Source organism: Guillardia theta (genome assembly GCF_000315625.1).
Source record: "Guillardia theta CCMP2712 unplaced genomic scaffold GUITHscaffold_147, whole genome shotgun sequence".
Lineage (NCBI taxonomy): Eukaryota > Cryptophyceae > Pyrenomonadales > Geminigeraceae > Guillardia > Guillardia theta.
The window spans coordinates 61,180-82,076 of record NW_005434527.1 but is presented as its reverse complement, the minus strand read 5'-3'; the positions used below and the strand labels follow the sequence as shown (position 1 = coordinate 82,076).

At 49.5% G+C, this 20,897-nt stretch overlaps 6 protein-coding genes across 6 annotated transcripts in view; 1 reads left to right on the top strand and 5 right to left on the bottom strand.

Annotated features, from left to right (window-relative positions):
- The window catches only part of GUITHDRAFT_80594 (hypothetical protein), a gene marked incomplete at both ends in the record, with an annotated part of 1,643 nt that extends 1,331 nt beyond the window's left edge, over positions 1 to 312 (top strand). The window contains one exon of the mRNA XM_005821296.1: positions 37 to 312. Within this exon, the coding sequence (XP_005821353.1) occupies positions 37 to 312 (276 nt within the window). The remainder of the gene's footprint in view (positions 1 to 36) is intronic.
- Positions 313 to 1,532: 1,220 nt separating this feature from the next.
- Positions 1,533 to 2,036, bottom strand: GUITHDRAFT_55409 (hypothetical protein; the record flags this gene model as incomplete). The annotated part of the gene is made up of 2 exons (XM_005821295.1): positions 1,533 to 1,652; positions 1,698 to 2,036. Coding segments are annotated over 2 exons (459 nt in total), but the record flags the coding sequence as incomplete, so codon positions are not given.
- A 482-nt stretch (positions 2,037 to 2,518) lies between these two features.
- Positions 2,519 to 4,209, bottom strand: GUITHDRAFT_55341 (hypothetical protein; the record flags this gene model as incomplete). Its single annotated transcript, XM_005821294.1, has 5 exons — positions 2,519 to 2,635; positions 2,985 to 3,060; positions 3,108 to 3,262; positions 3,483 to 3,604; positions 3,651 to 4,209. Coding segments are annotated over 5 exons (1,029 nt in total), but the record flags the coding sequence as incomplete, so codon positions are not given.
- Positions 4,210 to 11,624: 7,415 nt separating this feature from the next.
- On the bottom strand, positions 11,625 to 14,594 carry GUITHDRAFT_160246 (hypothetical protein; the record flags this gene model as incomplete). The annotated part of the gene is made up of 7 exons (XM_005821293.1): positions 14,492 to 14,594; positions 14,016 to 14,350; positions 13,858 to 13,965; positions 13,641 to 13,808; positions 13,395 to 13,590; positions 12,881 to 12,893; positions 11,625 to 11,659 (listed from the first exon to the last, which is right to left on the bottom strand). The coding sequence occupies exons 1-7, from the start codon at positions 14,492 to 14,494 to the stop codon at positions 11,625 to 11,627; spliced, it is 858 nt and encodes a 285-aa protein (XP_005821350.1). The 5' UTR covers positions 14,495 to 14,594.
- A 268-nt stretch (positions 14,595 to 14,862) lies between these two features.
- Positions 14,863 to 15,767, bottom strand: GUITHDRAFT_166232 (hypothetical protein; the record flags this gene model as incomplete). Its single annotated transcript, XM_005821292.1, has 2 exons — positions 14,863 to 15,636; positions 15,698 to 15,767. Coding segments are annotated over 2 exons (843 nt in total), but the record flags the coding sequence as incomplete, so codon positions are not given.
- A 1,905-nt stretch (positions 15,768 to 17,672) lies between these two features.
- Msh4 (Msh4 meiosis-specific ZMM crossover interference complex protein, muts) lies at positions 17,673 to 20,393 on the bottom strand (the record flags this gene model as incomplete). The annotated part of the gene is made up of 10 exons (XM_005821291.1): positions 20,236 to 20,393; positions 20,031 to 20,175; positions 19,722 to 19,962; positions 19,368 to 19,668; positions 18,723 to 19,307; positions 18,547 to 18,624; positions 18,408 to 18,496; positions 18,216 to 18,351; positions 18,127 to 18,172; positions 17,673 to 18,070 (listed from the first exon to the last, which is right to left on the bottom strand). The coding sequence occupies exons 1-10, from the start codon at positions 20,326 to 20,328 to the stop codon at positions 17,673 to 17,675; spliced, it is 2,112 nt and encodes a 703-aa protein (XP_005821348.1). The 5' UTR covers positions 20,329 to 20,393.
- Positions 20,394 to 20,897: the final 504 nt, after the last annotated feature.

Genomic DNA, 20,897 nt, shown 5'->3' with positions numbered 1-20,897 from the left:
TCTCTTCCTCCCCTCCCCTTCCTCACGGAGTTGCAGAGGCTGTCAAGGACTGGGGCGACTGGGGAGCGGCTGACGGAGGCGAAGAACATCAACAAGTCGCTGTCGGCGTTGGGCAACTGCGTGTCTGCTCTCGTGGCCAAGAGCAAGCACATCCCCTTCAGGGACTCGAAGCTCACCCACCTCCTGCAGGACTCGCTCGCAGGCGATGCCAAGGTCCTCATGTTCGTCTGCTCCTCCCCCTGCGACTCCGATGCACCAGAGACGTCCTGCTCCCTGCAGTTTGCGACGAGGGCCCGGGGGGTGGAGCTTGGAGGAGCAAAGAGGAGGGGAGATGGAGGGTCGGCGGCTGCCCTCAAGGAGATGCAGCAGGTGGTGCAGGAGGCGAAGGAGAGCGCGAGGAGGGTCGAGGAGGACAAGCAGAAGCTGGAAGAGCAGCTGGCGATGCTGCAGGAGAAGCTCGAGAAGAAGGAGGTGCCTGCGCCTCTTCCCTCGCCATGTGCCTCTGATGCTGAGCAGGTGGAAGAACGGAAGCAAAAGGAGGAGAACGAAAGATTGAGAAAGCAGATGAAGGAGGAGAAGAAACGTGACGTCAAGACCCTTTGCGATCCTCCCGCCTCCCAGCAACCGGAGGCCTCCGCCCCTGCTTCTGCTTCCTCCTCCTCTTCCTCCTCCTCGCCTGAGCACAGGAGGTTGTCTTCGTCCAGCTTTGAGTTCGGAGGACACAAGGACTCCGTCCACAGGCATACCCTGCTCACCCATCGCTCCTCTCTCTCGGGTCAGAGCACAGGAGGAGCAGGAGCAGGAGCAGGAGCAGGAGCAGGAGGATCCTCCTCAGGTCCCTCGGGCTTCGAGTCGCTGTACTCGCTGTCAGACTGGAATGCTGAGGAGGTAAAGGAGGAGCAACAGGAGGAGGAGGAGGAAGAGGAGCGGGCCCCACATGCAAGTGGCAAGGATGAGAGCAGTGGAACCTTCGGAGACGAGAACAAGGATGGGAACAAGTGCGAGACGCTGGAGGAAAGACTTGCCAGGTCTCTGAGCAGCGAGGAGGAGAAGGAGGCGATGACGGTTTGCGGCAGGTTCAGGCAGAAGAAGGAGGAGACCAAACGGCTGCTGTCCAAGAAAGAGACGACAGCGATTCCTCGCCTCGTCACCCGCTCACAGACTGACGCAACTTCGTTGCATCCCCCCCGCTCTGCTCCTCGTCCCTCCACAGCAACAAGCTCCAGGTGCTCCCCTCCCCTCCCCTCCCCTCCCCTCTCTTCCTTGTCTGATTTGATCTCCCCACAGCAGAGACTCGATCCTCAAGCTGCCCAAGGATCAACGGCCATCCTCGGCTCATGGCAAGCCCTCCAACAAGGAGCGTTTCGGGTTTGAGCGTTCCAAGTCCAAGGTCGGGTGGAGGTAGGAGCAGGAGCAGGAGATTTGTTTAACCTGAAGGAATTCTTGTATCATCTCAAACCTCAAGGTCACTGTCTCTTCCTCCTGTCTCGCAAGTCTGTCCTCTCCTCCTCCTCCCGCTACTCTCTCTTGCGATCTAGGATGTACTCCAGCTCTCCCAGAGGAGCTGTAAACTTCTTGTCACGCGTCTCCTCCTTGCCTTGACCCCAAAACTTGTCGAACTTGGTGACCTTGAGGTCGCCCTGTACTCGCACCTACCGGTCGCACGTCAGAGGAGGGGAGGAGGAGGCGGGATGGACCTGGCAGGCGAGGCGGAGGAGCGAGTTGTTGTCGTTGCTGTACGGGGGGAAGTTGAGACGAGCTCGCTCCATGGCGGTCCATTCGGCAGGAGACACGCGTCCTTGGATGCTGACGGCGCAGGTGCCGCAGGTTCCCAGCCCGCGGCAGTTGATAGTCTGAGCGAGGGAGTTGTGAGGGGAGAGGGAGGCTCGCAGGAGGGAGGAGCGAAGGAGCTCCCCGTCCTTCACCCTCAGCTTCTCTCCCTTGTACTCTACCTCATGGTACTGCCCCTCCTCCTCTCCCCCTCCCGGCGTCTTCGACATGGCAGATGAACAAGCGCGGCATGGTCGAGGAGGCCTGGCGCAAGTGAGAGAAGGAGAGCGGGAAGGAGAGCGGGAGAGGAGGGAGGAGGGAGAGGAGGAGAGGAGGGAGGAGGGAGAGAAGGAGAAGTGAGGGGGAGCTGATCGAAGGGAGAGGGAGAGGGGCAGGAGGAGGAAGGAAAGAGGTAGCGGAGCTGCCATGGTTGGTCCCCCTAAAGCCTTTATACGGGATATTATTGGTTTTAAAAGCTAATGAAATTTTATGGTGAGAAGGACACTGGCAGGACAGCGCCGCTGATGAAACGCTCTTCATGCTCACCATGCTCTCCATGTGTTCCAGCCCTACACGCTCTTCATAATCTACATGATCTAAAACAATCATGCTCCATATCAAACAACAAGTTCCTCCAACAGAATCTTTGAAACTGAAATCCATGTGTGTGAATCTTCATTGGAAGTCTAATAGATAAGATTGTTTTGATTCTCTTTCGACATGTGCTGTGCGCCGACTCTCCCCATTACCACAAGTGACATCGCCGTGCGGGATTCATGGGAGAGCCAACAGGACACCTGAAAGTCTCCGCGAACGGAGCGAACTGACTGAGAGTTCCGATGACGCGAAACTTGGAAGGAGGGTGCTGCCAAAGATGAGGAGTGAGAGAAACAAAGAGCCAGAGCAAGATAAGGGAGGAGGGGGAAGAGAAGGAGGAGGAGGAGGAGAGGAAGGAGGAGGAAGGAGGAGGAAGAGGAGAGGGAGGAGGAGGAGGAGGAGAGGAGGAGGAGGAGGAGGAGGAGAGGAGGAGGAGAGGAGGAGGAGGGGAGGAGAGACGGGGTGAATAAAGACAGACAATCGACCTGATCAGTGAGAAGTGAAGCCTTGGCTCCCTGAATGAAAAAGTTTAGCAGAAGGAAAGGGGCGAGGAGGAGCAGAGGAGAAGAGCAAGTGGCGGCAAACAAGGAGAAGGTAGAGAGCAAGTGGCGGCAAACAAGGAGAAGATAGAGACTGACCTGCGGTTTGAGTTTTTCACACCATGTCTGCCCCATGGCGATGAAGAACAACATCCTGGCAGGAGAGATCAACTTCAAACAAGTCAGCCAACGCTCCGCTACCGGTCTGTGTGCGACGGCTGATATGCATGCAGAAAAGATTCCCAGGAGAACTGTCGGGGAGTGAACAAGGAGAGCACGTGGAGCAAGAGGAGCTTCACCTTGAGACCTCCGGAGTCCGCGATGGCCTCACCTAGCGTCAGCTCTCCATTGACATGCTGTTGGTCAAGGAGCAGGAAAACAATCAGTGAGACGAGCAGAGGCGACAAGGAGAACAGGAGGACTGAGAGCAGGAGGAACCGTATGAGGGGATGCAGGAAAGAGCGGGGAGGGAAGGAATGGGAGATAGAGCAAAGAGGTGGGAAGGGGAGGAAGTGGAGATAGAGGAACGAGGAGGGAAGGGGAGGAAGAGGAGGGGCAAGGAGGGAGCGTAGCAACCTTGCCGTCGACCTCATAGCTAGAGAAGAGCTCGGATATGCACTTGGCTCGTTCCTTGAAGTTCTTCACCACCTGCTCGTCCCACCAGCCATTTCTATTCCCATCCGCGTCATACTCACGTCCTGGGCTCTATGCGTCAGCTGCGACCAGCAACCAGGCGGGAGGTACCGATGTCATCGAAGCCGTGGGTCATTTCGTGCCCGCAGATGGAACCGACGCTGCCATAGTTTCTGGCAATGGCCTGTGTCGGGCTGTAGAAAGGAGGCTGGAGGATGCCTGCGGGGATGAAAATTCCGTTGACCTTCCTCGAGTAGTAGGAGTTGACGTCTGTCGCCGATGAGCTGCCCCATCGTCGTCTGTCGACCTTCTTGCCCAACCGTGACAGCGCGTTTTGCACGTCAAATGCGTTAGTGGCGACGATGTTGTCGAAGTAAGTGTTGTCCCGGATGCCCCCGAAGCTCTTGAAGTCTTGGAAGGCGCTAGGAGGCCACACAGAGGGATGGCCGACCTCGAGGAACATGTGCTGAAGCTTGTAGACAGCCTTAACACGCGCCGCCTCATCCATCCACTCCTTCTTCTGCAGCGTCTGATTGAACTGCTCACGGATTTGCATCAACATGTCGAGGGCATGTCGACGTGATGACTCGGGGAAGTAATGGTTCACGAAGACTCGAGAAACATGCATGTCCATCGCTTCTCCGGTTGAGAAGAAACACTTGCGCCATCTCGGAGGAAGCTTTGAGATCCCGTAGATCTCGTTGTTGTACCTCACAAGCTCGTCTTCGAAAGGGAAGGACAGGTACGGAGCGAAGCTGTAGACTGCCTGCCATCGCAAGTAGCTTCTGATCTTGTCGTAGCTGGAGGTCTTCATCAGCTCTCCTACCTTGGTCAGAAACTCTTTGTTCTTCACAATCAAATGTCTTCCCTTCCCGCTCCCCACGTCCGGGCAACCCAGCATCTTCAGCCAGCTCTTCCAGTCGATGCTCGACACAAGCTGCTGAAGCTCAGAGACGCGCATCCTCTCCCCATGCTCGTCTCGCTCCGCTGCGTTGTCCTTCATAGCTCTCGCTATGGCTGTCTCAAGCTCCATGACGTTGTTCGCGTCCTCGACCGCCTCAGACCTGGTCCTCCCCGACAGCTGCATGATGTTCAACACCATCGTCTTGAAGGCCAGCCTCTTCTTCGCCATGCTCTTGGACGGGTCGATGTAGTAGGAGCGGTCGGGCATGGTGATGCCGCCTTGCGCTATGAAGAAGCTGTTGATGCTCGAGTCAATGCTGTCTGCATCGACCCACCACCCGAAGAAGACCGTCATGTCGGACAGAGCGAAGTTTGCAAGAGATCGCATGAAGGAGGCATGATCCTTCACTAGCTCCACGCCATTCATCCATGGCTTGAGAGGAGCGTTGCCGAGCTTCTGTATCGTAGCCGTGTCCATGCAGGAACGGAAAAATGTTCCTGCTGGCCCCGCGTCCTTCTGGAGCGCCTTGACTGTCTCGTGCTCAACATCTGTGGTAACCCCGTCCCACTGCTTAGCCCATGAGGACTGCCAAGAGGGTATGCTCGTCTCCTCCAGCCATTGCCCACAAGAGAACTCGTAAAAGTCCGTGCACGGGTCCGCACTCGAGTTGATAGAAGCACGCATGTCACTGGGTATCTTGCTCAGCATCGAGGAGGAGATGGTGGAGGATCTGGGAGCTCTAACATGAGCATGATCAGCATGCTTCAGCTGCTGGCCTGTTGCTTTGCCTTTGGCTCTCGAGAACGTCTGGTGAGAGGCGTCCTCTGGGAGCAGGTGCAACGCTCCGACGAAGAGAGCGACGACGATCGAGCATGCAAGGACGGGGATCCTTCCTGAGCAGCAGTTCCTCGAGATCCATCTTCCTACTCCCCTTCCTCCTTCTCTTCTCCCGCTCTCTTCTCCTCCATCGTCTCCGACTAGCAACAGCGTCCGCTCCCCTTCCATGGTCTACCCTGCCATGTCACCCTCCGAAATCCATACCCACATCCCCGCTCTTTCATTCTTGTTTCTGGAGATTTCCAGGGAGATTTCACTGCCGTTCTCATGGGAGTTGCCCAACTCACTCGGATCAGTCCGGTACAGCCGCTTATAGTACTGAGTGCAGATAGTACCGCTTATAGTGCCACTCATAGTACCACTGATAGTATCACTCATAGTACCTCTCATAGTACCGCTGATAGCATAGTACCGCTCATAGCACCGCTCTTTAGACAGTCAAACTTATTTTTCTTGGCAACATTCACAAGTCCTGCTCATGAAGCGAGAGCGGAGCTTCGCCTAGGTATGTTTACATCTCAAGTAGCTTCCTGAAGCCTTCGGCAGACTTCAAGTGGTCTCAAAGAATATTCTTTCGCCTAATACAGAGTCTCCTCCCTTCAGCACTCTGTCGTGAGGTCAAAATAGCCCTGGAGCGAACAACACCAGCAAGTACACCTTGCTCCTCCTCAACTCCTTCAACTTTGTCGCCTGCGTCCGCTTCCATGGCGCCTTCGTTCGCTTCCTCCTCCATCGCTGAACTCTTTTCTCCTTCATCTCCATTCTGATCGTTGGACTGAAGGAGGGGAATGCAGATTAGACAAGTCAGAGCAAATCAAGCACGTCACCTCTTCCGTCCCTGCCGTCTCTGGAGGTTCGAACCACGAGAGTGTGAGAGTCTATACATCGCATGTCAGTTTGTCGTGAGTGCCTGGAATGACCGACGGCGATCAAGAGCACGCAGATCTCACACAAATCTTCGCACGCATGAGAGTTGCAGCAATAACAGGCGACGGCAGATTGTGTTCGTTACCTTTCCATTGAGAAAAGTAGCATGCCGCAGGGCATGCGAGGCGGCTCCCCTTGTCGCGAAATGAACCACACTATCTCCACATTCATCAACGAATCACATCAAGTCTTGTCCCTCACCAGCTTGTTTTATCCTCTTGAAACTCAATCTCTCCGACCGGTCCGTAGCTTTGAAAGTGGCTCCGCAGTAAGCCCTCAAAGCTTATATCCGGATGAAGATTCGAGATCTGCCCAGCAAGTGAATTGAGGCAAGTCAAGCATGCAGGATTAAAGCGTCCCAACTTACCAGAATCGCTTTCGGTCCCCTGTTGACTGGCGGAGCTCCATGGAAGTGTCCCCTTCCCATCCCTCTACCTGCTCCTCTACCTCCTCGAAATCCTCCACGAATCGGGGGATGGGCTGGAGCAGTCGCAGCCAAGGCCGCGGCCTCCGCTTGCTCTTGCTTCCTTTTCAGCGCAGCTTGTACCTGCCATGCATTTCACTCGATCGAGTCATCTGGACGTAGACGAAAACAACCTTAGATTTCAGCTCAGCAAATTCCTTCTTTAAGTTCACTTTCTCATCAGCACTCAGTTCTCCAGCTCCTTTGGCAGTTAGGGCAGCCAAGACCTTTGGCAATCAGTCAGTTCTCCACTCTTCGAGTGCAAGGCGGCATGATCATTGCAAACACGCCTCTTTCTGTCGGGCAAGTAAATCTTCAAGGGTCTCTGCAGTAGAACTCAACGCTAAGCTCCCGCCCTAGGTCGATTCAGACGTGGATGAACCTCAACCCCACCGCAATACCTCGTTCGCATCGCCTTCTGCACGGACAAAATTCATGCCTTTGGCCTTTCCAATGATTTTTCTGCCACCGCTGTCTGCGTGTTGAGACAACTTTCCCTGCTGTGTAGCCGCTGAGAGTAAAGTAGAGTTAAGAGCACTCGCTTGCAAAAACAATTGCAGGGAACCATTTCCATGATCCATTCCCGAAGGTGCAGCCCATTTGACCTGCGACGATACATCAAACATGTATCGAACAACCTTAAGGAGACTGAAGACCTGTATAAAACGATTTGAGAAAACGGCATCCACGCATCCGATGGCTGCTTTGGCCATCGGATGTGATGTAAAGGTAATCTTGGCACTCTTGTTGTTCTTGTCGTCTACTTTGTCATCAATAGATATCTTTGCAATCACTCCAAATTTCTGAAAGTGAGAGCGAAGCTGTAGCTGAAATTACAAGTGGAGAACAAGCACGCTGTCACAAGCATACCTGTCGTTCGGTACATTGGTTCTCAGGAATCTGAGTGACCAAAATGGTATCGCTCACAGTTTTCCATTCAACACGAGGCCGGTTTTCGTTTCTTCCTTCTCTGCTCTCGACATTGCTTCCGCCTCTTCCAGCATCCCAAGATTCTCCTACTTGCACAGTCAACGAACAACACACAGGGTTGGCTGTACTGTCTGAGGCTTCTCACCGTTGGTGCCTGGGCGATTTTCGTTGGGTTGCCAATCAAAATCTTTTCGACTCCGGTCCCGCATTCCACCCACAGGCTGATTCAACTTTCCCCGCCCCGCGGAAAGCTGATTCTGAATATGCTGACGTAGGAATCTCTGCAGTTCCTGGGGAGACGGCAGAGGCAAGGGAAACATGGGCTGTGAAGGATTATTCATGATCATTTGTCGTTGTTGCAATTCTGGGACTGCTGGATTTTCCGGATTGTAATCTTCGGCGTTACCACCACCGGATTCCAGCTTGCCGCTGGATCCAAAACTGGGATTGTTTGGTGCAACAGCGCCCCCAAACCCGAAGGCGCCCATGCCGCCCTTAGGCGGAATACCCATGGGGCCGAAGGGCATTCCAAGGAGTGAAAGCCCAACGCCCATGAAGTTAGGAGGCGCATGGCCGCCTCTTCCCGTTGGTCCTCTGTACTGATGATGGGATGATCCATGACCTTGCCAGCCTCTGTCTCTAGATCGAGCATCCCTGCTATCCCATTCACGCTTGCGATCCATCTGCCTCCTATCCTCCCTTCCTCTTCTGTCTTGTTCATCCTCAGAGGACGAAGACTTTCCTCTTCTGTCGCGATTTCTACGGCGACTCTCTCGTTCGTCTTCCTCATCGCCTGAACTTCGACTTCTCTCCCTCCTACGGCGCTTCGAAGGCCCCCCCGAAGGAACTCTTGACATTTCTGCTTCCTCTGCCTCCTTCCAGCTCGAAGCTTGCTCTTTTTCTGAAGACGTCACTTTGCTACCCTCCGACTTGGCCCCTCCTTCACGGGCGTGCTTTCCGATGTTGGACTGCGAAGTGTGTTCGTCCCTCTCAATCTCGTCCTGATGATCAAGGACTTGGCCCTGCAGAATAGTTGCTGAAACTTGTTTTTTGGCTCCTGACATCCAGCTCCAATCCTGGAGATCTTCGAACAGCTTATCAACGAAAAGCTGAAAATAATGTCATACAACATCGATTAGGAAGTGCCTTTTCACCGGAGTGTTGTCTTGCAAAAAGTCGTGAAGTTCATCATTGCAAGTCTTTTTGAGGTCATCGAGCGCGACGTCATTCTTTAGAAGAGCGATAACATATTCTGCTAAGACAGGAGGTTCGGCTTCAGACAGCGTTGACAGTTGGTCAATCAAACGGGCTCTAAGAGCTGCCTCTTGATCAGGAACAAATCTCATTGTTAAGTCCAACACAAACACTTATAGAATCAATCAAGCGGCTGGTCTCGCCCCTGAGAGATCACGTCAAGATTCAGAAGCTAGCTGTAATGTACATTTACCTTTGCGTTTGAGATCTAGACGAAAGCTATCAGCAACAGTTCAAGCGAATTTCGGATTGGTGTTTCAGCATGCCATCCTGGTCAAAAGCAGTTAGGACTGATCAATTCGCGAAGCTTCCCAATCAATGGACAACAAGACGCCTGAATTCGGGTGATACATCATTGTCACTGCCTATCGCTGACATTAAACTTGCTATCTCGACTTGACATCACACCTCTGCTCCCGCGCCCTCCATCATCATTGTCCTCACAGGCATCTTTCGTGCTATTCTTCTAATCTTTGCTCTAGCTTGTTCTCACTTCTTTCCTGATATTCTTCTTCTCCTCTCTTCTTCTGCCCCCTCCTCCCTCCTCCCCTGCGCCGCTTCCACATCGATCCTGCATTGCCCACGCCGCCTGCCGCTGTAACTACCCCACCAACCCACATTCTTGAACAATTTACACCCACCCCTGACAGCAACTCACATTCCTTTTGAATGTACCCCTGCTAAGATACCCCTACCCCCAACAATTCCTTAAAAAAAAACGACACGCGGAGAACAAGTCTGCCTCAGAAGATTCAAATAAGAAATAGACGAAAGGCAGCAATTATCTCATTAATGTGACTTACAGCTGCCTTATCATCCGCAGCCTCCGGGGCCCGGACCTCTGTCTTGTCTCTGATTGTCCCGGTGACAACCCCACCCTACCCTACCTTAGCCCTTCCTATCCCACCCTACCCTACATCGCCCTAGTTGAAGCCACCCTACCCTATAAAAATGCCAACCCCTCTGGAATAGGTAGAAATCTCTACGCGGCATATCTATGAAGGTCTCAAAGTACCCCTCTACTTTAGTACCCCACCCCTCTCTGAATTCCTCTGCCCCTCCCGCCGCCCATGCTGCCTTGCCGCCTCTACTGAACTTCACCACCCAGCCCTCCTCCGCCCCATAACTGTCCTCCCCTCCCCTCCCCTCCCCTCCCCTCCCCTCCCCTCCCCTCCCCTCCCCTCCCCTCCCTCCCCCTTTTCGCATTCATTGCCGCTGCCTCTTCCCCGCTGCCGTCCATGCATTCATCGCTCCTGGTTTCCATCATAACCTTGCTCGATTTCTAGATTGCATTTCTTTTGTGACCCAGATTCAAAATAGTCCTGCATCGTTCCATTCTTCTCCTGGACTTTCCCGCCTTCTGCTTCCTGTAATTCAGCCTTCAGTTCAATTGCTATCCCCTCCCTACTGCACCTGTGATCAAATCCGGCAACTGCATGCTTGTCATTGATCGACAATGAATCGCATCCGACCCGCACACAATCGGCATAGCGAGACACCACAAAGCTCTGGATGGATTGGTGGTCATCATGGGCCTGATAACAGTTCGGTCTGCTGGTGGGGTGAAGGAGGGATTCCAGCCATTGGTTCATCTGTCCTCGTGCTACATGAGGATGGGAAGTGGTATCCTGGCAAGCTGAGTGAATGCGACGGAGGAAACCGGTGGCATGTGGTATTCGACGATGGTGACAGCGACTGGTACACACTTCCTCACAGGTGAGCTCTGTGACGATTGGACGAAAAGGAATGAAAGCATGCAGGGATGTGAAGATAATGCGAGAACGTCCGTTCGGTGGTGAGGCTTGGAGGGAATTCCTTCGCAAACAAGGGATAGCTGGCAACTCCGTCTCAAGAGACTACTTGCGAAATGAATTTGTCAAATGCATTGGTACCACAGAGGTAGTGACTTATGTTGAATGCTCTATGATCCTCGTCGAAACAAACGTAGGCTAATCATAGTTACAGGCTCGTCCATATCACCAGAAACCTACAGATCTCTTTGATGAAAAGGGCAACTTGAAAACACGTGCTAAAGCAGAGCATGAAACTCTTCAGGATGCTCCTCGGGAAATTGCTATGGAGGAAGAAGACGGCGAGGCAACTTTCAGGAAATGGTTCGCCCCCAAAAAATTCCAAGGAAAGGGAGATGAGAGTGCGATGGAGAAAGGGAAGCGTCAGAAGATAGATCATAATCTTCCTGAAATAGTCAGGTACTTGAATTTGCAGAGATCTCATTGATGAACCTCCTCTTCATAGGAATAGATTGCCTGAGGCAAAGCTATTTCATGAACTTCAACAGCTTGAGCGAAGGATTGATACGATACGGTCTGCAACAAAAGATTTTTGAATTTATCCATGACATTCTTGATTATTTCCAGCTCAAGAAAATTTCTTGAGATTACAGAGTCACTGAAATCTCAAAGAAAGGTTTACAAACGGTTTCAAATTGCTGTTTTCAATACAGTTGAACATGTGGTAAGTTCACTTCCGTTCTCTTCTCTGCGAATGACTCCTACGTAGCAGGATGTAAGCCATGACAATGGAGTTGAACAGGAGGGATCTAAAGTCGAAGAATCAGCAACATGTGTACGCAACCCAAGCAAGAAGTGGACTTTGCACATAGCAGGAAAGCTGGTAGAGGATGAACAGGCTGCAGGATCATCGGATGCTGCCTCAAGACATGACATCACAGCCTATTTTGATCGTTTGTTTGTCCTCCTACCCTCAGACCTCTATCCACATTCTCATTGCATCGAATGGAATAGAAATGTCAATCATTCAGGGTCCAACAAGGCTCAAGTCGAACTTGAGGAAGGGGGAATTCTGCAATCGGGAGCATCGAAACCGTCAGGGTTCCGAGTGACCAGACACGCAAACAGTGAATTTGACTTGAGAATTTTGTTTTATCCTCGCTTCTGTCCGATGCGATATTCCCTTCGAAGTTGTCCAGAACTTGCGCGATTGATTGGGTGGCAAAGCGGGACTTGGAGCAGCCTTCTGGTAGCGTTTTGGAACTACATCAGTAAGAATGGAATTCAGCATGAAGAAGATTCGTTATATCTGAAACTTGATTCACAACTTCAGTCGATTCTTGGAGATGAGAGGATTCCAATCAGTCGAATCTCGGATAAATTAAGCGAAATCGTCACAGAAATTGAGCCTTTGGAAATTATTCATAAGATTTCACTTTCTACAACCTCAACTACATCAGTTTATGAGACTTTGGTGGAGATGGACGATCCACTCATGAAGCAAATGCGCGACCTTGTAGACGAGAAACATTCTGACGATTTGAATGCCACTTGTACAAAGCTTGATTCAGAAATAGAAGACCTCGTCTCTCAAATCGAAGAGCGCAAACAAAGATTCGATTTCATGTCTGGATTTGCAGAAAAACCATTTTCGTTCCTTCGTGAAATGCTGACATCGCTTGCCCTGGATCTGAAGGTCATCCAATCTCAGGGCATAGATCGCTATGCATTGTTCAGGTCTGCAGACTTGCGAAGAGTCAATGTCTGGCAACAGCCATGGACCGAAGAGGTTTATTCATCCTTGTTTCTTTGTCAACTTGTAAATCATACTACCTCATAGGCGGTGCTACATTATCTAAACTCTCAGGGCTACGATGTCCCATTGAACATTGAGGATGCGATTTTAGAAGAGGTAAAGGCTGCATTGAGATCTTGTATCTTAGTTACATGAGTCGTGCAGGATTTGCTCGCAGTCATATCTCAGGACCCCGGCAAGTCATCATCGGGAGATCTTGTCCCTGGTAGCACGCCAGGGCAAGCATCGGGTGAGTTGCTGTGCTTTCAAAGGATTGCAGGTGACTCGCAGCATCAGGGGCTAGTGGACACATGGCCTCCGCCGCATCTCCGTACACAGGGCGGGTGAACTTGATGGATGACACTGGAGAGCCGATCCTCTGCAAGGTCTGCAATCGCTTCTTCAAGTCCCAACATGCTCTTTCTGTGCATTTTGCTACTGCTGCGATACACAAGGCAAGTACAAGCCTAGAGGTGTTACCGGTACCGACTGACTCCACGTACAGCAAGTCATGCCCAACAACATGCCTGCCATGCCGTCGATGGGGATGATGCCAAATCTTGCCACCTCTACTATCCCTACAACGGGGTCACCTCAGCCTGCCCCCCCCTTGCAAAGTGCAAACTCAAACGCTTCTATGCCTGCAGCGGCAGTGGAGGCAAAGGGAGCGACTCAGTGACTCGGAACATGTTCATAGATATGCCCGTAGAGATGCCCGTACAGATCAACCGTGAGACTGGTATTGACCAGTTTAACATCAATTATGAATGCTTCGAGTCAAGATTTCTCCTATCTAGTTCAATGTTTTCATTCTTAGCTTTTGCGTTTATGTGGCTCTTTCTATGAAGCCATCAGTCCCACGAACCTCTAGATCAAGCATTTACGCCAACCATGGACAATGGGAGCCTAGAAACTGTATTCAAGTCTACTTCGCCTTTCTGAAAGATGCATTTTAGTTGCAGAACGTCAATTTCTTGTAAGACAGGTCGGTCACCTTGAGATCATCCACAACAAGATCAGCTGTCTTGAAATCGTCGTTGACGGAATATGTTGACTTGGTGATCAGGCAGGCACAATGCGCCGCTTTCGCTGCTTGCAACCCAACCAGGTCATCTTCGATAATGACGACGTCTTCAGAGTGTAAGGACAAGGAGCCCTTGCAAAGGTTGTAGATGTCCGGTGACGGCTTCCTGAGACCCAGCAGAGTCAGCAAGGCCCTCTCGCATCCATGGCATGCAACCGGTGAACCACTCGGCCTCCAGCAAAGATTGAAAAATGCTTTGCTCGTTGAGGGCCCATGCTTTCGATGATCAACTCGACGTTCTTCTGAGTGTTGCTCGAACACACTGCGAGGGGAATTCCAGCAGCAATCGCCTCATCCACCAAGGACAACACGCCAGGCCTGATACTGTGAAGCGTACGTCAATCACATGAGATCTTGTAACATGTTGCCTCACGGTAGTTTCTTGTCTTCCAACATCTTGGTAAAAATTTCGGATTTGCGATTATATATTTGAATTGCCAGGTCCATGTTCATCCCATCCCATCCCATCTCATCCCAGAGCCTGTTCATCAACCAAGTCAGAAAATACTGCCAAGAACATATTGCTCATACCTGCTGAGTTTCTCTTCACCACGAACTTGTAGGAGCCTTCCGTATTCCTCGACGCTACATTCCAGGTCAGGTCGCACCTCCTTCAGTGCAGCATTAAGAGCAACTCGATGACCGTCCCGTTCACTGTCTACCAGCACACCATCACAAGCGAAGATGATCGCTCCGAGCTTTGCTTGTGTGACAAGACGCTGAAATCGAGGAGAAGTTTGCCTTTTGAGGTGTAAACCTCGAGGAGCTTGTGAAGAAAACAATTTGTTTGATGATTGAATCAGGAATCCGTTTGTAGCGTCCCAGAAAACAAACAATATCAGCAGTACTGCAGGTATGGACCGCATCTGAAACAAAATCATGTCAGATTTCAAGTTTGCATTTTCCAAAGTATAGAATCACTGATATATCAAATATGTACGATCTAGATGCTACAACCTGCAAACATCTGACATCTGACATCTTACATCGGACATCTTACATCTTACCATCTTACATCTGACATCTTAAATCTCAATCATCACTTTGCTCGCCTCCTCTTTCTCCTCCACGTTCGGCTCATCGTGGGGAGTTGCATCGTTCAGTAGTGATGAGGGTCGTAACCCTCAGTATCACCCCTACCCCCACTATTCACTTGTACTACCCTACCCTGACGAGTCATAACCCCACAAAGGACTTAAATAAGGTTCACAGGTGGAAGGATCACCTGTGTGAGGTGTTGTGCTAGCTGTTCAATGCCAGGCTAGGTGATGCCCGGCGATCACAGCCTGAGAACCAGCAGTGTGCTAGCTGGAGAATTCGAATATTCCAGCTAGTTTATTCTATCACTGCGTCCTCTAATCACTTGAAGGTGGCTCACCTTCCTCAGGCGGAGGCTGGGAAGCGAGATTTTGTTCTTCGGAGGTGATGGGAACTCCGTTCAAGCTGGTGAGCGAGCTGAGAGCACGAAGAACACTGATTCGGTCCAGGTTGTCTGCTACAGGATTCTCTTCAAGATTCAACTCTCGCAAGCCTGTCGCCTGTATAGCAGTTACAGCAGAAAGATCGCTGATTTGGTTCTGCCTTAAGTGAAGAGAGACAAGCTCTCCATCGGGAAGCCCTTGCAACTCGACTAGGTTGTTTTCCGACAAATCCAGTTTCTTCACATTGAGAAGCGCGCTTAGACCTTGCAAACTTGTTATCTTGTTCTTGTGCAGGGTGATCTCCTTGATGTTTGGGTATGCCACCCCTTGACATGACTCCAACTCGTTACCATGCAGGAACAGATTTTGCAATTGAGAGTTCTTTTCTAGCCCGGTGACTGTATGAATTCTATTGAAGCTCAAGTCGAGGTAGCGAAGCAAAGGCGCTTCAACTCCATGCCACGACCCAATTATGTTGTTTGAAAAGTCAGCGAATTGCAGAAAAGACATCAAGCCCAAATCAACAGTCTCCAAACGATTGTTGTCTAGCTTCAAGGATAGGAGATACCGTAAGTTTGACAGTGGGCTCAAGTCCTTGATCAGATTCCGAGATAAATGGGCATATCTAACATGCTCCAACAAGGCAATAGAAGACACGTCTCCGATCTTCTTGCCTTCAAGGTTCAACGTGGTGAACGCGACACTCTTTCCATCAATAGTACTTTCGATTCCTTGCAAGAAAATTATCACGGAGAAGGAACTAGGAGAAGAGATGTTCAAAGAGAGTCTGACCTGATAAGCTATCCGAGATCAGCTCCTCCGTCAACTCTTGCGCTGCCTCCTCTTCCTCCTCCTCTGCCATGGATGTCCTCAACGGCTGCTCCAACATCAGTGTACGTTACATTAGGCCGTTACAACTTTTCCCGAAATGCGACCGCTGGACTATAGAAGCCTTGTCCTCCTCCTACTCCTCTCGTGCGATCGCCACGACAGTTCGGTCTCATCCTATTGCTTGACTCAGTCTTGTTCAAGCGGATTGAGCTTTCTTTCTCCTCCAGCCCTTAGTCAGATGAGGAGTGAAACTATCCGACTGAGGTCTGCCCTGCTCCTTCGTGTTCAAGGTTCCAGCACGCCTCAAAATGGCTGGAGACTGGAGAGCTGGGAGAACAGATATAGAATGATCGTCAGGTATGACGGTGAGTCGTTTTCTGGTTGGCACACTTGGAATCAAGAGAAATCAAACAACACCATCCAGTATCACCTGGAGGTGTGAAATGCAGCCCTCGGTCGCCACTAACTTTCTGGTAGGATGCCTTGAGGAGTGCCTTCAGATGCAAATCAATACAGGTAACTGGGGCAGGTAGGACGGATGCAGGGGTGCACGCTCTCAGGATGCCATGCCACTTCGATATCGCGGACAGACGGAGACGTGGTTTGGAAGAACTCCAAGTGATTTGAAATTTGATGCAAGCAAAACAAGTGTGCCTTGACATCCAATTGCAGGCGATGACGACGAGCTGCAATCGGCATCTTCCTAGGACGATAAGAATTTTGGAGATCAGTCCTTCGCGTCCCCTATGGCATGCCCAATTTACTGCCCAGAGAAAGGTTCTGATGAATCTCGTTGATGCATCTTATCGAAGAGTGCGCAGACCTATCTTTACCGGGTACACACTTCATCAGAAGTAGAGGACCCCTTTCTCTCAAAATATAGTTTTCACTTGAATCCTTTCTTGAACCCACAATTCCGAAATCGATTTGCCCTTGGGCTGGTCAAAAGTGATAAGCTCGATGTTGAAGCGATGAGAGAGGCAGCAAACAATCTCATCGGGTACCGAGACTTCACTTCGTTTACAAAATATGATCCAAGCAGGTCATGACAAAGCGTATCAGCTATCTGTCACACTAAAAATTCAGGTCAAATCGTCTTAATCCCTTCAAGAATCTATCAAAGCTGCAAATCATTGAATCCCCCGCACAAGATCAATGGACCATTGGTGAGCCAGGTGCTGCATATCAATCTTTTGACATGGTTTTGAGCTGACATTAATTGATACGAAAGCGTTTTTCGGGCGCTCGGAAGGAATTCATCAGTTTATCACTTTCACTATACAGGCCAACGGCTTCCTGTATAAAATGTGTCGGATTTTGGTCAGTGGCGTGGAGGATGTTCTCCCTTCCTGAAGTGAACTCTGAGTAGGTAGGAACCCTCCTTGAAGTGGGTTTGGGAAATTTAGACCCCAACGATATTTCAAGAATTTTGGAAGCCAAGAATCGTTCGTTTGCGGGGCCTATGGTTCGATTATTGAATTGCCATGTTGCACCATGCATGAATCAATAATCAGGCGCCAGCCCATGCTTTATTCTTTGCAAACGTGGATTACGATGTAGCTGACTTTGTAGAAGACATGGAACATTGATCAGTCGTATCCTTTCAAATATCGTTTTTTTAGGTCGGAGAGCACACCCCTGAGCACTCCCTCTTCCAGCGAGGAATTTTTCAGATCTAACAATTTTTGAGCAAGAGAATAAAGAACCTAGCATTCAGAATGTAAGCACATTACTATTTATATCAAAGAAATCAGTCTATTTTGATACCTGCAGTCGTGCAGTGTTATCTTGAATATGCGTCGAGCTTCGTGATTTTTCTTGCATCAAGTATGCTTTGATCTCTTTTGCTGATTCGACGACCTCCCTGGGAAAGAAAGCGCTCTCTGCAGCATATCTTTGCAAAAAGTAAGATTGTCTCCTTCATCATTGTCATATATTACATTCCATATGAGCCCTCTTGACAAAATCCTTTGATGACCTTGTACAAGAACTGCAGTCCTCCTTTTGTTGCTTCCACGGAAAGCGTCCAATTCTCTACATTTGGGTAGATAGATGCAAGCTGCTGAAGTTCCGAATAGTGTGTTGCAAACAGAGTCAATGCTCTCAAGTTTATGAGATGCTCACAGCAAGCCCAGGCAATTGCGATACCATCCTGATTACTGGTTCCGCGTCCCAATTCGTCAATTATGATGAGACTATGTTGCGTTGCATGACCTATTATATGCGACATTTCTTGCATTTCAAGGTAAAAAGTGCTCGCACTTGACTCAAAATCATCCGAGGTCCCAATTCTAGAAAAGATTTTGTCTATCGAAGGGAAGCATCCATATTCAGCTGGACAATGCATAATTACTGGTATTGCCAAATCTTAAACTCTTATTGAACCTTACCTGGAATGAAGCTTCCCATGTGAGCTAATATGATGATGAGGGCGACCTGAGGCAACATGAAACCTCCTTCTCCAAAATTCAAAGTTAACCTGGCGAAGATAACAACTTTTTCCAGACATATTTGGACCTGTCAAAACACAAAACGAACTAGATGTTCTGGGCTTCATCATAGTATTGTTTGACACGAAAGACCCAGGAGCAAGAATCTCACACATCGGATGCCGTCTGTTCGGGTCAAAGTTACATACATGTGTTGTCATTCATCGGTTGCATATCATCACCCTTGTCTAATTGCAAGTGGTCCATCAGGGTAGAATTGTGGCCTAACAAATGGCTGCGAAGATACACTAATCATATGCGCAAACGACCGCTGTGAACAAATATGGTCAATCGACTCGTTTCCGTTCATGATGCATTGACCAGCATATCCAGGAGGCTGATTGAGTCTGCAACATCAAGGAGGCATCTGCAAAATCTCACAATGGATAGGTGATTATACTATACAAAGCAAGATACCCAGTATGTTCCCTCAATCGAACAACAAGGTCCTAAAGATGGTCAAAATCGGTTGATCTTAAGTAATACAGCTAAATAACCTCAAGAATCCGTCCTGTCATCAAATATATTTCTTGCACAGATTCATTATGGCGATTAGCAAGACTCGCAAGATCTTCTGTCGTGCACAACGTGCAATGCCCTTTTTGCGATTTTTGTATGAAAATCGGGGGTAGAGAAGAAATATCAGATTTCATGCTGAGATGATACCCTCTACGAATATTGTAGACCACTTTGATGGAACCAATTCCATATTCGTCCCTGTATTGCTGGGCTAAATTGTATATATCGTCAATCACGTCATTGTAACTCTGTCGCGCAACATCCAATAATGAATCGATGCCTGCTCTCAGTGCAAAGCATCGCTGCACCTGTGAAAGGATATTTCCCTTTGCTGGAAAAGATTCATCAGCTAGTATTCTATCAATTGCATTTTTGACTGAATCGAGCTTCGGCTCTGAAAGTGAGTCCAACATTTTATCTAAAATGGCACATGATCCTTTCATTTTTTTCAAAGTGTTCGCCAATCCAGTAGCCAGGTTCAGAGCATTTTTCATGTTGAGAATTTTGGAAATGAGAGACTGGCATTTTTCAACCGAAATGCATTGTGTTCCGCATTTTGGAATCTGCAGATCAAAGAATCATTACCATCGTACTCGCATCAGAATGAACGGGTTTACCTGCACAAGGGTCGCTGTAACAATGTACTCCAGGTCAGGAAATGGTGGCAACTTTTCAGAAATCTCGTAAAATGCTTCTTCGTTTTTCAAAAGAATCTCCAAGAAATCAAGTCTTTCTTGGATTTTTCCGCTGGAAAGGTAACTGAGTGGCTGCAGCATGTTTGTTCGCAGCAGTCTTTGCCCCATATGTGTCTTACAAAAATTCATGATTCCGAATAAGGATGCATTTTTTACATCACGGGCATTATGAATAATCTCAAGATTTGCAGCAGTTCTGGGGTCAATCTGCAAATATTCCTTTGGGCATCTGCAACTGATACATCACAATCGAAAACGATTCTTAGGGACTTATTTTCAAACCTGTACTCGAATCGACAACTTGTCGCAGCATACGAGTATCCCTGCCCAAATTCCGTGTACCGAATTAATGCATGAAATGAAGATAAGGCAAGATATTTTGAAGAAACTTCAAGCTCGATGGATATTGTCTCCTTGGTAGCTAGGATTCTCATCTGTTCTAACCCTTTATTATCGTTCCAGTGATGCCTTTTGACGAAAACTATGAATCCATGCTCGGTCTGTAGAATCACTGTATGGAGTGCTTTATATACAAAAGGAGGGATTAGGTTGTCAGTATCAATTCCAGTTCTTCTCAACCATATGCCGTACCGCTATTTTCCATCGTGTGGGGCAACAGGATCTCCGTTGGGGTGTATGTATCAATTAAATGCAAAAGCGTTGAATACATACAGTCATCCTTGAATTGACTGAGAAGTATTGTTGCTCCTCGAATGCTCAGCAATGATATTCCAATCTGGCAAATATTAGAGCAAGTCTCAGGATGAAACAAAGAGAGCCAAATCACAACATGAACCTCTCTGTGTTTGTTTTCTGTTACAGCCAAGATGAAATCTTCTCTATGCTTCTTTCCACCAGTAGATAGTGTGTTGATGGTGCTTGGAACCATCTTTCTGGAAGAAGAATCGAAATGTCCACTCGGAGTCTGCAGGCGAACGCATGCTGGTGTCTGCATTCTCTGCAAAGAGTTTGTGGCCTCAGAGGGCGGGAAAAACTGCAGTTAACTAAAACCTTGCGGCGGTGTTGCAGCTACTGTAGCAGCCACATAAGTTACCAGGGGTGAGTATTCGACCCCTCTGAGGGTGGAGCTTTTATTGATTGGGCTCCTAATATAAATCCACATAGAAGTATGGACAGACCTTGTGGTAACTTGAACGTTTCGGTGGGACATGCCGGCCTTGCTGCCTGCCGCATTTCCCTCTGCCTTTACCTTGCGTGATGGCATGCGCACCCTCACAATCCTCTGCGCATCTCCCACATCCATCATCGTCTCCTCCTCCTCTTATCCCCCCTCTATCGCCCTCACCTTCTTCTCTCCTACACTCTCCCCTCCCCCTCTCATCCTCTCTAAATACCACTCTCCCCCTCCTCCTCCTCTTCCCTTCCCCCCCTCTATCGCCCCTCTCCCAACCCCACCCCTCCTCCTCTCCTCCTCTCCTACCACTCTCCCCCTCCTCC